General features: G+C 32.1%; 2 protein-coding genes across 2 annotated transcripts; one reads left to right on the top strand and one right to left on the bottom strand.

Annotated features, from left to right (window-relative positions):
• The first annotated feature begins 895 nt into the window (after window positions 1-895).
• LOC126705798 (homeobox-leucine zipper protein HOX17-like) lies at window positions 896-2,555 on the top strand. The gene is made up of 3 exons (XM_050405009.1): window positions 896-1,357; window positions 1,847-1,926; window positions 2,013-2,555. Exons 1-3 carry the CDS (start codon window positions 1,025-1,027, stop codon window positions 2,296-2,298), a joined length of 699 nt encoding a protein of 232 aa, XP_050260966.1. The 5' UTR covers window positions 896-1,024; the 3' UTR covers window positions 2,299-2,555.
• Window positions 2,556-9,973: 7,418 nt separating this feature from the next.
• On the bottom strand, window positions 9,974-17,379 carry LOC126706234 (protein trichome birefringence-like 5). The gene is made up of 5 exons (XM_050405575.1): window positions 16,496-17,379; window positions 13,670-13,862; window positions 11,516-11,709; window positions 10,789-10,947; window positions 9,974-10,434 (listed from the first exon to the last, which is right to left on the bottom strand). Exons 1-5 carry the CDS (start codon window positions 17,203-17,205, stop codon window positions 10,092-10,094), a joined length of 1,599 nt encoding a protein of 532 aa, XP_050261532.1. The 5' UTR covers window positions 17,206-17,379; the 3' UTR covers window positions 9,974-10,091.
• Between the last annotated feature and the right edge of the window lie 404 nt (window positions 17,380-17,783).

The following is a 17,783-nucleotide window of genomic DNA, read 5'->3' as shown; positions in this document are numbered from 1 at the left end:
TTTTTTAATTCATTTTCGTTTTTGAAAGGACTGTTTGGAAAAATGCATCTCATGTATTGACTATATATATCTCATTTTACACCATGTGAGTCTCACTTAGCTATAGAACCGACCCATCATCGAAGAAAATATATATCCGATTTATGAAATGATTATGGATTATTTGTAAATACTCTCTAATTCATGAGCTAAAATATCAAGAAAATGTGATTGACAACCAAATATTAAAAAAAAAAAAAGGGTTTTGTTAACGAGTGCCCTTAATTAGGGCATTTGTTAAACCAATACTCCTAGGATATCGGTTAACTATTTCCTATTATAAAATATGGAATTTAGGTGAGAAAAATATTAGTTGTTACTTAGATAGTAGATTCCAATAAGCTCAACTAATAAAATATTTTGTCATCAAATAAAATATCTAGGTTTTAACCCTAACTACACAAAAAAAAAAAAAAAAAAAAAAAAAAAAAAAAAAACTAATTAATATATTGGACTAATGATAAAAAACAATCATAACAAAACTTATGCAATAGACTAAAATTCTATCCTATTTTTAATATTTTTATTTATTTAAAGAAGTTATAAATTAGATATATATGTATGACAAAGCACTATGATAGGAAGGTGTTTGGAAAGATATGGTATGGTGGACTCAAAGACAAAGTTGGCCCAAAAAAAAATCTCGTGGAATTCGTGTATAAAGTCAAAGCCGCTGCCATGGCATTAAGGTAGTTTTGGTTTCCTAAAAGGAGTCACAATTCTAACGCATGCCTTCACTCTTTTTCACATCTCATAGTTGTCATTAGTACTAATTACTTAATATTACATAAATATTCATAAAATCAAATTCCCACTAATAACTGATTGATATTAAATACCCTCCCTCTTTAAAATCTCTATCAAATCCTCTCCTTTTTATTTCCTTCCAACTATCCCATTTGATAAAATTATATTCACACCTCTGACTCTCTCTCTCTCTCTCTCTTTTTCTTTTTCTTTTTCTTTGTATCTATCTCTTTCAACCATGGAAGATGATGAAGCATGCAACACAAAGCTCCGTCTTGGACTTGGCTTGGGTGACTATGTTCCGAGGAAAAAGAGACATGATGAGAAGGCTAAGCCTGTGGTTTCCTTGGACTTAGCGTTTGCTATGCGCCCAAAACAAGAAGCTATGAACGTTGATCATAAGGCAGATAGATCAAGTTTCAAGAAAATGGAGAGAGACCATGAATACCCAAGTAAGGAAAATGGTTCCAATAACAACAAGAAGGATGGAGGGAGAAAGAAACTGAGGCTCTCAAAAGAGCAATCTTCCTTGCTTGAAGATAGCTTCAAAATTCACAGCACCCTTACTCCGGTACTTTTTTCAATGAATTTCTTCATTTTTCTTTTGAAAGATTAATCTTTTTTTATGTTTTTTTAAAGAAAATTAATCTAAGTGCCCACATATTGATTCACACTGGATTTCAATTAATTCAATCAATAAAATGATTTGATTCAAATCTCACTAAACTGAAAAGAAACCGAATGATGTTTTGACTGGTTATAAAGAATAATTATTATACTGTTGATGTTATAGGCTTCAATCCTATTATATTTAAATATATATATATATATATATATATAATGATGCACAGAGAAATTTCCTCGGGCATTGCAAAAATCCCATATGGATTCTCGTTTGTGTTAGGATTTAACATAATTTCTAGAGGCACAATGAGTTCATTGCATGAAATTTTCTGCCTTGGGTGCACATATCATGTGTTATTTATTGTATATATTTAATTTACATTTATATATTTATGCGTTCAAGAGTGCATTAATGGGTATTGGAAAAAACATGCAGGCACAGAAACAGGCACTTTCTCAGCAATTGAATCTGAAGCCTAGACAAGTGGAAGTTTGGTTTCAAAACAGAAGAGCAAGGTAATTTTGCTTCATAAAAGTTTTTTTTTTATTTTTTTTTTTATTTTTTGTAATTATGTAACAAGAAAGACAATTTCATGTTGCAGAACCAAGCTGAAGCAAACAGAAGTAGACTGTGAATTCTTGAAGAAATGCTGTGAAAGTTTGAGTGAAGAGAATAAAAGATTGAAGAAAGAACTACAGGAGCTACGATCATTAAAAGTTGGACCATCACCATTATACATTCAGATCCAAAAGGCTGCAACTCTTACAATGTGCACATCGTGTGAGAAAAGCATAAAAGCTAATGAAGTGAAGGGTAATGAGGCCGTCTTTGATGTGGTCCGGAAGAATAATAATAAATTGCAGAGCGGCTTGGATGGCTCAAACTGAGAGATTCTAATTGCTTCATTCATAGCCATAGCCATATAGGTGCGACTCCAACAACAACAACAACATAACAATACTTGTCGATGTGTAATACAGACAGTTACAAATCAATTTATGAGCGTTTTGCTTTATGTTTCACCCATTGCAATGTCATGTGTCTGATTTTTCTTCTTTTATTTTAAATTTTGGCTACTTTTTAAGGAAAACAAAAAATGATGCTTGTCAAACAGTAATTGATGAAGCTTAAAGTTAAAAGTTCATTATTTTCAGCGTTTCACTTTATGTTTCATCAACTACAATGTTATTTGACTAATTTTTCTTCTCTCATTTTATTTTTTGGTTTACTTTTAAAGAAAACTAAAAAAATGACGTTTAGCTAACAGTAATTGATAAAGTATAAAGTTGAATACTCATTATTATGAGTGTTTCATATTGTACTCCAATTATAAGATGTCATGTGTCTAATTTTTTTTCCATTTTAATATCGGTTACTTTATTAAAAAAAAAAAAAAAAAGTGACATCTAACAACTATTATTTGGTGAAATATAAATTTGAATACTCAGAATGAAATGTAGTCATTTAGATTCAAACCAAGTATTTCTTGCGGGTTTCAGTTAGCTCAACTGGTAAAGTTTTTGAGAGTTGAATAAGATACCTAAGATTCAATCGCCGCCTATATCAACAAACTGGTTGATGTCTTGATCTGATGATAAAGAGCTATTATTAAGAGCGAACGTCATAGGTTAAAACTCTCTAAAAAAACCAAGTATTTCTTGAATGGTTAGGTACCTCAAGAGTTACCCTAAGTTTTTAACTTATCAGAAACTAGGGTAGAATAAATTGTTGAAAGTTTAATGGATGGTTAGGCACAATATCAGATACTTTCATGGGGACTTTGAAGTTGAAAGCTAAACTAGAAGCAAATATATTTTTTGGTTTGTTTGGTCATTTGTTCTTTTTCCAATCATTCCCATTTGATACATTCGAGTAACAATTTCTTTCCACCATTGATTGGACCATGATTTCCGTTAACATAAGAGAAGTTTGACTAGTATAACTAAACTGAGGTGTCATTAATTCTCAAAGTCGTCATGAGAAAGTCACAAAAATATATGTCACTTGTGAAATCAACTTTGAATATATTAAATATGTGACGTTAAGGATTACAAATTTCATTAGAGAAATTTTACAAATTAAGGTGTCATCATGTCGCAAATCATAAAATAAAGTATTTTAAATATTTATTTATTATTTTGTTTAAATAGCACCAATTATATTCTTACTTTATATATATATATATATATATATCATTTATGTATTTTCACAAAGTGAATGTCTTTTTCATTAAAGTGAAATGAGCTAAGGGAGTTTTCGTTCTTTGCTATCACCGGCGGTACTTGTGTGGCTGTTATTGCATTATTGTAATAGTTATAATATCGTCATCATCATCATGATGCAAATTCTTTATAAAAATAATAAAATAAAATAAAAAAAACCAATTCTATTATCTATAAAAATATTTTAAAATAAAATATCAATAATTGAGACAGAAGATTTTTAAAGAATGTGTGTGTGTATATATATAATTTACTTAAGGTTAGGTTACACAAGCCATTTACTTGTAATTTGGCCGTGCAGTCATCTTTTTTCATAACAAATTATAGTAACATATTTCTTAAGAAATCACCAGCCATATGGCCCGTATATTTCTCCATAATTTTGTGATATGATTCTCAGTGATTGTTCTTGGCTTCCACTTGATGCATATAATATTAGCTCCTTCACTTTGAGCCTAACCAATCATTTGTATTGCTCTCAAATTATCCAAATTTGTTACTTCAAAAATAAAATTTACCCTAATTGCATATGACCAGGACATTTTAACCAATTTTTTTTTTTTAATGTCTTTTCTTCAGTCCATTTGAGATCCATTAAATAAGCTGTGTCATGTAACAAGAGGAGGTGGCCCTCTCCCTTCCCTAGTTCCCTTAAATCTTCCTTTCCTTGGTTTTAGGCTGAATTCAATCCAATATTTCTTCTTCAAAGATGAAAGATACATATTGATCCAATTAGTACCCACTCTTAAAAATTCATCTCTTACTAGTCAAGGCTATTTGCTATCTTAATATCTTTATTTCAACAAAAATGATGTGAGTGACCACCACAATTATCTAATCTATATAGCATAACGTACAACTAATTATTTTGACTAATGATAGCCACATATGCTCACTATTTCACACTCACCATATGCACGCTATCACATAGACTGAAATAGTGTTTTTAAAACATAATTTTATAGTTTTAATTGAAATTGTGTTTTAAAACACAATTTTAAAAAGTACTATGTATAAAATATGCAAAAATAAGCTTGTAATACGATTTTCCGAATTGTTTTATAGGTAATTTTATTGCTAAGTGACGTGTGGTAAAAAAAAGACATAACACGTGTCCAACAATCAAAGAGTCAATCTAGCATACATAAAATATATGCATATGTTACGTGGTAACCAAGTATTTGTTAACCAAACAATTACAAATAACCAAAAATTAACATGGGTAACAGCTGCAACAATAATCGAGGAATGAAGAACAGTGCTTCTCCTTATCCCTTGACCATGTGTTCGCTTAATCAAATCAATTAGTTGGTCTTGAATGGTTTCCTAATCCTTGAGGAATTAAGAACAGTGTCATACCCTAAATGGGTAGGGAAGTCAAGCTTTCTAAAGGATTTAAGGTCGTAGATTTCTCCAAGTTCTCTAGAAAATAAGGCAAATTGAAACTAAGGCCAGAGAAAATTGTTGAACAATTCACAATAAGGTTCAAAAGAATAAGAGTGAATTGTCTAACTGCATTACCTCCACAGTCAGAATTTGTTAAATTGACTCATGATAGTCTTGGTTCTGAGCAAAGGAAGTTTTGAAGGGACGACCTTGTATGACCCTTATCTAATTTCAAAAGGACAACTCGGTACAAAAGCATATAATTATACTCAGAGAATAAAATATTAAAATTAATTAAGGAATTTTCAATTTATGCCTTTTTTTTTTATCAGGGCCCAAGTTATGAAATCGATCTATGATGATAAATAGTGTCAATTTATGATGAAAAATTATCTAATGATCATATAGAAAAATAAAAAGAAACAATAAGATAAATAATATAGGAAATAAGAACTCTTCGCTTGCATATTCTCAAAACAAAATGTGAATTTACAAACAAATGAGAATCTTTCTTTTTATTTTCTATTTTTATAATTATTTTTCCTTTATTTTGTCCATGGCTGCGTGGCAAGTACATTTAATTTAAAGTTAAACATGATGGATGCTAAAGAAATTTAAACAAATTATTAATTAAGGGTGCTTCAAAGTCAGAGTTAGGTCAGTTTTGTTGGGTTGATGGGTTGGATACATCATGCACACCCCTAATTCGAAATAGGACATTATACTAGTTAAGGTTTACAATATCTTGTATTGGTAGACTTGGAACTTTTCACATCCCAATGGTGAAAAAAATTGCAACTAATTCTATAATTTCAAAAGAATGGTTACTCAAATTTAAAATTTAGAGAAATATTACTAATTAGTAATTAATGGTCTTATAATGAAAAAATAAAATATAATTTACTCAAATCTTTGAATACATTTGTTAAATAATCAAAGTACTCCGTTAGAGATTTTCAGTTATAGAGGCAATAACCCCAAGCACCCTTAGAGAAAGACAAATAGTAAAAACAAAATTAATATATGCACCATATAGGTTTGACTCACAGATGTCTCTTTACAAAAAACTTGTGAAATTTGACTTGAGCATTAATTCAACTGTCCTAGAAAGCTAGGATTGATTGCTTAATGTAGCCTCCAAACTCCAAAGCATTATGCAAAGTCTACACGTAATTAGTGTGGTAGGTATCATAACGGCCACCATAATGAATATCATTAAACTTTCTATCTTCTGCTTTAAATACTAAATGATTTTATTAAGAGTAATATTATAGTCACAAACTATTTTATAGGAGTAACATTTTTACAATATATTGATGTGTTCAACCTCTTATTGGTTTTCATCTAGGCCCACTATTAATATTATTTATCTTTGAATACATTTGTTAAATAGTCAAAAGTACTCCGTTAGAGATTTTCAGTTATAGAGGCGGTGATCATTCAAATTTATGGAAGGCAATAACCCCAAGCATCCTTAGAGAAAGACATATAGTAAAAACAAAATTAACATATGCACCATAGGTTTGACTCACAGATGTCTCTTTAAAAAAAAAATTGTGAAATTTGACTTGAGCATTAATTCAACCGTCCTAAAAAGGATTGATTGCTTAATGTAGCCTCCAAACTCCAAAGCATTATGCAAAGTCTATGCGTAATTAGTGTGGTAGGTATCATAACGGCGACCATAATGAATATCATTAAACTTTCTATCTTCTGCTTAAAATATTAAACGATTTTATTAATGAGTGTTCATTAATTTGAAGGTTAAAGTCAATTCAATATTTTTTTTTTTGTGTGGTATAATGTTTTTTTCTTTCAAAAAATGTAAATTATAACTCCGAGTTAAACATTTAAACATGCCTTAATAAGACTCATAGTAAATAGAGTTTTAATGAATAAAATAAAATATGGAAAATGTTTCTTCCCCCCCCCCCCCCTTCTCTAGAAATAAGGATAAGGTTATGGATGGAGTTTCAAGTTTCAACATCTTATTTGACCATTTATGAGTGAACAGTTAAGTCAATATTTTGCTGTTTAAAAATGATAGTTTTTCAAAGCTTTCTTCCAAATCCGATGGCACATATACTTACCCAAACAAATAAATAAATATATATATATATATATATGTGTGTGTGTGTGTGAGAGAAATGATTGCCTCGGTAATCATTACACAAGGGAACGGTCTAAATTGTGAAACTTTTTGTTATTTTTCTATCCATAATCTTTTCCATAGTGGAGGCTTTGAGGCTCCAACCAAGAAAGAAGAGAGGACAACCTTCCACCCTCGTGGTGCAAGGAAGCTTCTTCCATACCTTATTTTCTTTTGTTGTCTTTTTTCTCCTTTTTGATTTGTTATTTTGTATAAAAAAAATTTTCTGAGGTGTACGGGTTTATATTATATGAAAGGGTACACTTAGGCCTAAATTTTCTATGAGCTTCAAAGCAATAGGTACACATGGACGAAGGGGATTCAAACCCTAGACATTTCTATTGAAAATACCAGACTATGACATTGACTTATAAGGCTCTTGACTATTCATTTTGCAGTTTTTAAACTCTCTTATATCATATTTGAATCTTTCACTCATTTCTTTATGATGGATAGATAAGATAAGGAAAAAGTTAACAAAAGACTCTTCGCTAGGGATAGATAATCTAAGGATATTAGTTTAATTTAGCAATTATTTTTAGAGACTTTTATAGGGAAAAAAAAAAAAACAAACAACTAATATTTTGGACAATTTTTGTATATATTTTTCATTAAATTAGTATTAAAACTTTTTTAAAATTATCCATTAATAAATACCGTAAAAGCACCCATTAACCATACCCATAATATAAAATGAGTGGGAAATGTGATGTGATGATTAACTCCTGGTATTCATTTCATACTTTTGTTATTTTGATTCTATTTTAGCTTGCACCTAAAATAGAAACAATAGGACAATTACAGCAATTGCAGGATTCTCGTATAGCAACAAAACCAAGTCAATTAATAACAATAATAATCATTTTTTTTAATTAACTTTTGGACCTTTCCACAAGCACAAATACCTATCAATGACTCAAAAGTCAGTTTGACTAAACCGTTTTTAATTGATTAATTAATTTTGTTTTTGAAGAGTTTGACTAAACGGTTCAAGATAAATTCTTCACTCATGATTATCTGGTGGACCCGTGTTTAATGGTTCAAGCGAAAGTTTTAATATCTTATAGACGAAGCAAAGGCATTATTTTATCATCTTTTGAGGTACGGATAGAGTTGAAGGTCAAGAGCTTTCGAGCTCAATTCCATCACCCAAATTTTCTAAAGAGGAGAATTTTGGATTTTGATTTCCCTTTCACACTTGTGGGGGAAAAAAGTTTTTCTTTTAAAAAAGAGGGAGCAAATATGTTGAGACTTAAGACAAGGTCAAAAGATTAGTCTACCAGATAACAAAACCCAAAAACTACGTTAGTGGATATACATTTAACCTACCAACTTGTTAAAACCGATTTAACATAGTCTAACCTGATGCCTTGTGTTAGCTTTTGTGAGTTGATGGGTTGAGTTGGGAACTGTTATTAATATTATTATAAGTTGGACTCGGTTTGGGTTTGACTTGGCAAATTTTTCAATTCGACTAATCCGACCCAACTTAGGTTATTAATAATTAACGAATGCATATATTATAGATTCATTCGTAGTTTGATTCATTTTAGATTATGGGACTTAATTTAAATTTATTAGCTTGATTTATTCTGGTATGTCAAAACTTTATTTTAATGAAGTTGGAATATTAAGCTCAATTGTGTAATTTGTAATAATTTGTAGAATACTAAAAAGTTTTTGAATGAAAAGTGAAAACCTTATATATATAAATTAAGTCTAATAAATGGCCCCACCAAAGTCAACCCAATCCCTATCCCTACCAATTGGATTGGGTTGGACTTTAGAAATACCAATCGTTGGTTTGGAGTTTAGAAATATCTTTAACCCATACACACCTAAGTTTAGTAAAAGAATAAATATTCAAAACAGTATCAATCATTGACATAATATAAAAATCATTTAATAATGTGCATTTGACTAACTTATTTGCTTAAATGTAAGATAAAAAGTGATACCTAAGTTTAGTAAAAGAATAAATATTCAAAACAGTATCAATCATTGACATAATATGAAAATCATTGAATAATGTGCATTTGACTAACTTATTTGCTTAAATGTAAGATAAAAAGTGACCTTATACAAATAAGTTGGCTTATTTGTATGCAAATAATCAAACTTTTTCCAAATAAGCCGAATTATTTGCTTAAAATCAATTTTGTCTCCCCTTTAAACAAATAAACTAATAACAAATAAGTTAATTAAATACAAAATAGTTATATTTTACATTTTTTTTTTGTGTGCTTTTCATCACATGATTGAATGTAAATATTATACATAATACAATACATTATACATGTAACCAACCTTATTTAATCTATTAAGGATCTATAGCCGACCTCAAAATTTTGAAACTAAGACTTTGATGATGTTAGTGGTGGTGGTGGTGTTGTAATACAATACATTATACATAATACAAAACTATAAATATACTAAAATCATTATTATATTTTTCTACTTGTAAAATCCTTTTTTTAACAAAGTTCCCAAAAGATTAAAATATTATTTTGACTAAACTTTGTATTGAACATTTTTTAAAAAGAAATTATTAAAAAAAATTGACTATCTATTTGAAATTATTTTAATCTCCCATCATCGATAATATCATCTTGATTCTACATATGGTACTTCCATTAAGTAATCTATAATTATTATTATTTTTTTCACTAATTATTTTATTGTGATATTATTATTATCAAAATAGTTTTTTTTTAAGCCCAACAGTTCTTCAGAAAATATCTAGCTAATCACGCAAAACAAATTCTAAGTCAAAAGATTATTTGAAAAAATAAAAGAATATTAAAATATTATAAAGAAAAGTAATGCATGATTCTTTACTTACTTTTTGGCTGGTGTACAATAAGTTACAATAAGCTTTTCTAGCTATATAAAAATAAAAATAAAAAATAAAAGGGAAAAGTAATCATTGGATTTTAGTCTTGGAACCTATCTGTTGGAAAACAAGAGTGGCATAAATAAGCTCATTCCATGCATCAGGGACCCCTGGAAGACACCAATGGCTGCAATCTTGCCTCCTTGTGGAAACTTTCTGCCCAGCAATAACCTTCTTGCCATAGACTGATGGGTGGCCATCCTTGCGAAAATTGGTCAACCTTGTCACATTTAATAGTCTCACTGGAACTTTCATCTCCTTTACCACCTCCTCCACTATCTTCATTTTCAAAGGATAGTTATTGAGAATGGCCCCACTCAAGACTGGTTCAGTCTCCCCATTACATGAGCCACCTGAGTCCCAGTCACCTCCTCTGTACATGAAGAATTTTTTAACTAATGATTAGCTTTTTCGCTAAAAACTAATGTATTATCCAATCACCACCTCAAGACGTCTCTATTGAAAACGCCAAGACGTGCATCATGGCATGTCCAATTTGCCTAGTTACCACAACTATTCTGATGGAATTAATCAGTGGCCCTGGATGGAGCAACGGCCACAATAAATTGGTATTCCTATTTCCTAAAGTCAAGTTGATTTTTTTCCTGTTCCTCAGTTCCGGTTCAAGGTCTCATGAGTGCCTCATTCTTCATTTATTTATTTATTGTAGGAATTCCGAAGACAACAGAAAAACCCAGTTGGAAGAAAGTAAATAAGAAAAATGTACCTGAAATGAGCCGAAGAGTATCCACGATAGAAGACCAACTGCTTCTTTGGATTCACATTTTTGTCAATCCAATTTGCCCAGGTCTTCAAAGCCCTTCTATAGGCCTCAACTGAATCAAACTTTGGATAGATATAATCACCTTCTTTATAGTAATTTTTCCTGCATCAACCAAACAAATTTCCTTTCGTTTTCATGAAAAACATACTAGAGGAAGAAACGAGTCTATACTACTCAATTGGAATTTGTACGAATATGTGATTAAATGTCTCAATGGCTTAAGGACTTCTGTAATAAATTACATAGGGTTTTCATATACAACCCTTTCTATATTTTGAAGTATACAATTGAAACTAAACAAATTATATTTTTATGCTACAAGCTCAAAAGTAAGGCTTTTTTTTTACCCCTCATTTCTCAGATATACTATACAACATCTAAAAAGGAGTCAAAATGGTTCAAAAAATCATGTTAAAAACAAGAGGAAACCATTTTCTATGTGCAGATCATATGTAACAAAATATTGTAATAATAAATTATAGCATGTGCCACAGATGCCCTTTTACCAGAAATCAATGACAGAAGCACATCTTATATCCGAAATACACTTTTGCAAATTCCAAAAGATTTGAAGCGGTTCAAAATTGAATGAACTAAGAGAGCAAATGTCAATATACATATTTCAAAAAATATAAATTGCAAAATATGTCAGTTAAGATTGCAGACATACCCTCGAGCAGTCTTTCCATGGGTCCACCAATGGCCAGTATTAAATACAAGAATGTCAGCACACTTCCAACGTTTAGCTGTCTTGTCAATTTGATCTATTGAGAGAGTTGGATTTGTGTTCCCTTGCCCATTAATACGAACACCTTCCTTCACAAGGAAATGCGACCTCACAAATTCCACTGTACAGTTGTAGTCCTGTCAGAGTATTTTGATAAACTAGTAAATTACCCAATGGTGGCAGTTAATCAACAATAGTCCATGCATCTAAATTGACTAAACAATGACCATTAAGCAATATTGATTCCTTTGAAAGTAACGCTTGGTTGTAAATATAAATTTAATTCTAGCTAAGATAAAAAGCTCAAATACTAATAAAACCAGGTCAACTAATCTGGTAAATGTTGCATTTCCTGGAAATAAGTCAATTAATATGTGGTAGAAGATCCTGTAGAACAAGAGTAAAACTATTAAGAGGGCGCTCTAATTGGTTGATGCATGAACTCTCTCTTCAACCGTTGCATCAGACCACATTGAAATTTGGTTAAAAAGACAGAGAAAAGCTGAGCATTTTTACTTATAGAAAACGAAAAAGTGAGCAATAATATAATTTACACTTAGCCCACTTGTTCTATGGGTGAGTAAAGTCTACCAACCTATGGTTTTAAAAAATGACACTTTACTCACTTATTAATGTCCACCCTGTCAGTATTGTCAAAATCTGCTATCAAAACTTGCATGGGCAGATAACGTGCTTTGGGAAAAGGCAACAGTCCACCAACCTGTGATTTAGAAAATTTATACTTTATAAACCTGTGTTTTTTAAGATTATTGGTTGCATCCTTTAACATTGTAACTTAATTGATGCTGACAAAGTGAATCTCAAGTCAGTAAAGTGCCATTTTTCTAAACTATAAGTTGGAAAATCAAATTCAACTATACCACAAGTGGTAGAGTGTAGTTTAGACAATATAAACTTTCAAATAAAGCCCTACAAGGCTTGCAATATCTCCTTCTCTCTCTCTCTCTCTCTCTCTCTCTCAAACTTTTGTCTCTAACATATCTCTGATTTCTACACTGTTGCATGACGCATGGATTTCATTCTCAACAGCACTAGAGCTTAGAGAGCTTTGGTGATCAACACATAGGTGATATGCTGGAATCTATGCTAGCTATGGCTTTAACTTGGAAAACTCTCCCTCCATCACTTAGATATAGGAGGAGGAGATGTCCAAAACATGGGTGTTCATTCTCCCTTCCCTATTCGAACTAAGGTTCTTCCTTCATACATTTTCTTATAACCGTTTCCTTCTAATAACCCATAAGCTTCAATTCCTTTTCCCCCAATGGTTACATTAGCAATTTTTCATTTATTGATCTGAGAAGTTTCAATTTATTCCAATTTACATTGGGACAGATATAGATATAATGGAGGTTTCATTAGTTGAAATCGCTGAAATTTTGTACAAATTACTATTGAAGATAAGTAATTTAGGGACATTATCCTGATAATACAGCTGATTTTAATGAAATGATCATATTGGGTATGGCTCCGAATAAGGCTTTAAGACTCTGGCCCATCTTACTCTCTAATAGTTAGGACTTGAAAAACTGTTTTTTGGAAAATGATGGATCTTGCTTTCAGAAGCAAGGAGAGAAGGGAGACATAGTAAGAGGAGGCCATTTATGGCACTTGAAATTTTTTTTTCTTTTTTTGATAAGTTTGGCCCCAAGGGGAGAGGGCAGCGGATGTTATTTATGGCGCTTTAATTTATGGGAGTTGTTCCTTTCGTTGTTTTCATTCAATATGTGCTTACACTTTAATGCCCTCAGTTTGCATAAATCTCTATGTGGTTCCTGATCCAAGGATTAAGAAAGTTGCACTCACTTTTAAGAGCACTCTCAGTTGCAGAGCTAAAGAAACAAACAAACACAAAGACAAGCACAGAGATATGCTTTTCTTTTCTTTTTTCTTTTTTTTTTGGAAGCGAAGGGGGAGAGAGGATAGGTAATTTTTTTTTTTTATTATTATTATTTTTAAGAAAATAGGCTAAGAAATATGAACATACTTGAGAAGAAACACATCTATAATGAAAAATGCAAAATGCCTTTTTAACTCATAAAGAAGCAATATGAGAATGCAATTGGTTTTAGCTACCTCAAATTTGAAGACAAAGTAACCTCTTCCTTTCGATATTTTGTGGCCATGGACCTCATACATTCTGCTCTTATTAGGCAGCCCTTCTCGGAGGAGACACAGGATTGACTCAAATTGGTTTCGGTTCATGGAATCTCCAACCAGCATCAGCCTTTTGCCTCTCAGCCTCATCAAGAAGTCTGCTGCATTAAACCTACGAGTGAAAAATGAATGCAGAAAAGATATGTACCTCTAATTAATCTGACAAATTATCAAGAACAGGGAAACAATGAAAAACTGCAGTAAACATATACTGTCAAATCATTTTCAGTGTCACTTCCAAGAGCAGAATGAAAAATGCCCCTCATTAAGAAGAGGCTGGAATTTTAATGTTAGGGAACAGATTACAGAAGACCTAATCTAAGATCTATGGATGCGAACAACAGAAATTAGACGAAAAAGCTCAATGCACACACACAAACTCTCAGATTTACATGGTTCATCCAAAACAAGGTAATGTCCATGGGGTTGGTACAATTTTATTATGAAGGCTACAACAGAAGTTACAGGGTACATAGCTTATATACCACCTATTTCTCATGCTACAAGCAAGTGGGAAATTACAATAAAGGGCTAGGGGCATCGAAAGTGTACTCAAATGCTGGATATACCCTCAATACTCGTACAGCCCTCAAACCCCTGGCATAACCAACACAATAGATCAGGCTCATACACATCCCATCACTTAAGACCAGCAGTTAAGTTTATAATGCCAATCTAAATCATATTCTCACAATGCACAATTGCGGGCTGAAAGAAAAGAAATTACTTATCCTAAAACAACAAGATGTTAGAATTCTATTCTCTCCAGCAGCAGTCAAATGGAGCATAAGTTCTTTCATATAATTCTCTATTTACCTCAGAGCTTGTTATAAAAAAGTCAATGTCAGCTGCATATGGACAAAAAGAATCTTCAGACTTGACATGCTGATATATAACATTTGGATTAGAATAAAGTCAATCGCATATTGGAACCATAGGTAGAACCATTTGCACCAGAAATGGTCACCCCTTTGGTTCTTGTTTGTGCAGCATTTATTTCAATGCTTTATAATAATTCCACTTTCTAGAACTGCTTCAGTTAGCTTATTTTGATGGAAAATGTTTGAAATCCATGTCTACGTAGATAAATTTGGAAATAAATTTGTCAAGGCATGATAAGTATTTTTACACTTCAATTGCTTCTAGGTAGTTATCTCTTTCCCAATCAGTATTCATCCATGATTCCATTCAAGAATGACAATGACAATCATAATTAAAGACGAGGTCTTGCAACCTTCTGCTACATTACCCTTCAGTTGACAGTAAATATAATAAAAGCAAAACCGAAAAAATCTTCTGAAAACTTCCTTGACGGTGCAGACTGCTATGAGAAACATTGTACATAGGTCCATAGTAAGCATGTCATAAAAGAGACTAATGGGGACATTTGCGGACAACACATTATATTTCAAGTGAATACAAGTAAGCTATAAGAGTTCCCTAATGAGACAGCTAGCTCTCTATGGTATGACAGTTGAAAAGGCTTTTACCCCTCAGCTGCCTTTGAAAGAAACCTTCACCTGTTTTTGGTTTTCAATTTTCAGAAATGCGCAAGAGTATGTTATTATTTTATTTGCACTTCCTATTTATGGACACTAACTGGGTGTGGGGGGGGTGGGGGGGGGGGGGGGGGGGAATTACTGTTTTTTTTTTTTTTTTTTGATAGGTAAGAAAAAGTATATTCAAAAAACTACTGGATGCAAAATTACTGTTCTTGTTGTTTACATGAATTTTTCCTAGCAACATAAAGAAGATGTCAACTAATGAAGAATCGCATGAGCAACAAGACAAAACCATGACAATAAATTTATAACAAAGAGTAAAAATATATGAATAAATCACTCTTAGCTTTTCTCAAAAACCAAATGGTCTTCTCAAAAAAAAAAAAAGAAAAAAAATCAAATGGGAACAGTTAACCAAGTGACAATTACAAGACATTCTTCAAGACCCAAGAATCAGCGAAGCAATCAATTGATAGAACATTGAAAAAATAGGTTTCTTCCAAAAGTAAATGTGTTTTTTCCCCTTCCCACCAGTAACATCCAAAAACAATGAACAAAAACTTTATTGATTGGAAACAAATAAATTACCTGACTATGTCACTTTAATGCTAAGCAAAAGTCAAATTGATGAGAAATTTTTCATGGAAATGTTTTTTTTATAATGATTCATATCCTTTCCAGCAAAGACATTATCTAAATACACATGCAAAATTATTGATATCCTTTTGCAGTTCATATACAAGCATCAAGTAGTCTAAGGAAATTCCCTTTAACTTATGCATCAATAACATGCCACTAAACTTGCCAAGCCAAGCCACACTAGAAAACCAGATTATCTTTATCGAGATTTTAAGCATTTTGAAATTTTTGTGCACAAACTCAAGATGATTTTCCTTTGATACAATGTAAATTTTTATGAAGCATATAAAGCATTGCGATATTCAATTACACCAAATATCAAATTAGTCTCAAAGGCCTAATGAATATAATATGACTAAAAACTACAACTTGCATCGTCTTTAAACCATATGTCTGTCTAAAATTAGAAATTCTGATGTAAAATTTAAGCATGTCACCAAAAAATGAAAGACCAATGTAACCAGCTTTGTCATATCTTTAACATCAATAAGTGTAAATGGTAATTGTTCAAGAAACATTTGCCACCAATAGAGTTAAAAGTTAAAACTGGTTGTAACAGAACCATAACACAAACAACAGTGAAATAAGAAAGTGGCACAGATACCTGGGAAGATCACAGCTTTCAGGCTTCCACCGCCAGTTGATATAGTTGGAGTCACCCCTACCATTGTTTTGGCAATCATAACCTTCATCAACATAAGGACAAGAACCCTGTTTGTAAATTGGGTACCCTTCATCTTTCACCCAAGTACCCATATACAAGTCACACTCTAACGCTTTCTCTCCCTCCAAGGATGAATCACTGCCATCACCATCCAGTTCGCCAAAAGATTGGTTTTTGTCATCTGGGTCTTCCCCATTTTCAACAGAGAGCTCGCCATTGATGCTCTTTGGAGCAGAGCTGTTGTTGTTTTGAGAAATGGGTGTGTGAGTTGGTGCAGAGGCTAAGGATGAATCACTTCCATTACCATCCATTCCGCCAAAAGATTGGTTTTTGTCATCTGGGTCTTTTCCTTTTTCAACAGAGAGCTCGCCATTGATGTTCTTAGGTGCAGAGCTCTTGTTTTGAGAAATGGGTGTAGGAGTTGGTGGTGCAGAGGCTAAGGACATGTGGGAATTGGCTGGTGAAGAAGAAGGAGAAGAGAGAGGAGGGGGTTGAGAAAAGAGATCTGTGTAGAGGGAGAAAGAGGGCTCGAGAGCTCGTTTGCTGAAGATGAAAATGGTGAAGAGGAGGAAAGAGAAGAAGAAGATGGGAGTTATGCAGTGAAGAAGATTCTTGTTCCGAGGAGGAGGAGGAAGAGTTGCAGTTGCCATCTTGTGATGACAATACCATGTTCTGTTAATCAATAAAAACCATATTCCTAGCAAGCATGATCTTTAGTTTAATTCAAAGAAAAAAACGAAAAAGAAAGCAAGCATGATCTTTGGCTATCTCAGTTCTCAATTCAATTCTTCTGTGGGCCCAAAAGCCAAACCATGGAATTTACTAGGACCTTTCTCTCTCTGTCCTTCCTAATTCTGTTTGCCTTTACCTTCTTTAAAATAATAATTAAAATCAAAGCAGATTATATTTTGTTAATATAGTGATAATACTTTTCTTTAAGCGAAATTAATATAGGAATCCTTGGTTGATATTTGTTTGTATCTGGTCAAACAAAGAGAACCCCCCCCCATTGTGTTGGATGGAGTCGAAGGACATGCTCTAAATTGGATTGAATGTCTCTAGCATTGAGAGTTTACTATATTATTAGTGAAATTTTAGAGATATTTTATGAGAGATAAGACAGAGAGAAAGAGGAACCATTTCCATCCATATTTCTTCATACTTTATCTGGCATATGATTGCTTTTGTTAACAAGTAACATGGGTTAAATGATGTTAAGTTCTATTTA

This window comes from Quercus robur, chromosome 11, assembly GCF_932294415.1.
Source record: "Quercus robur chromosome 11, dhQueRobu3.1, whole genome shotgun sequence".
NCBI lineage: Eukaryota > Viridiplantae > Streptophyta > Magnoliopsida > Fagales > Fagaceae > Quercus > Quercus robur.
The sequence above is the reverse complement of the archived record's forward strand: the minus strand, read 5'-3'. Positions and strand labels throughout refer to the sequence as shown.

What these genes read in the sequence shown, in the direction of transcription:
- LOC126706234 (XM_050405575.1), bottom strand. Translation starts at nt 17,205, where the DNA reads ATGGCAACTGCAACTCTTCCTCCTCCTCCTCGGAACAAGAATCTTCTT. An exon ending in CATGGAAAGACTGCTCGAGG is followed by an intron (nt 10,948 to 11,515) that starts GTATGTCTGCAA and finishes TGGTTGATGCAG; the next exon opens with GAAAAATTACTATAAAGAAG. An exon ending in TACTCTTCGGCTCATTTCAG is followed by an intron (nt 10,435 to 10,788) that starts GTACATTTTTCT and finishes CTTCATGTACAG; the next exon opens with AGGAGGTGACTGGGACTCAG.
- LOC126705798 (XM_050405009.1), top strand. Translation starts at nt 1,025, where the DNA reads ATGGAAGATGATGAAGCATGCAACACAAAGCTCCGTCTTGGACTTGGC. An exon ending in TTCACAGCACCCTTACTCCG is followed by an intron (nt 1,358 to 1,846) that starts GTACTTTTTTCA and finishes AAAAACATGCAG; the next exon opens with GCACAGAAACAGGCACTTTC. An exon ending in TTTCAAAACAGAAGAGCAAG is followed by an intron (nt 1,927 to 2,012) that starts GTAATTTTGCTT and finishes TTCATGTTGCAG; the next exon opens with AACCAAGCTGAAGCAAACAG.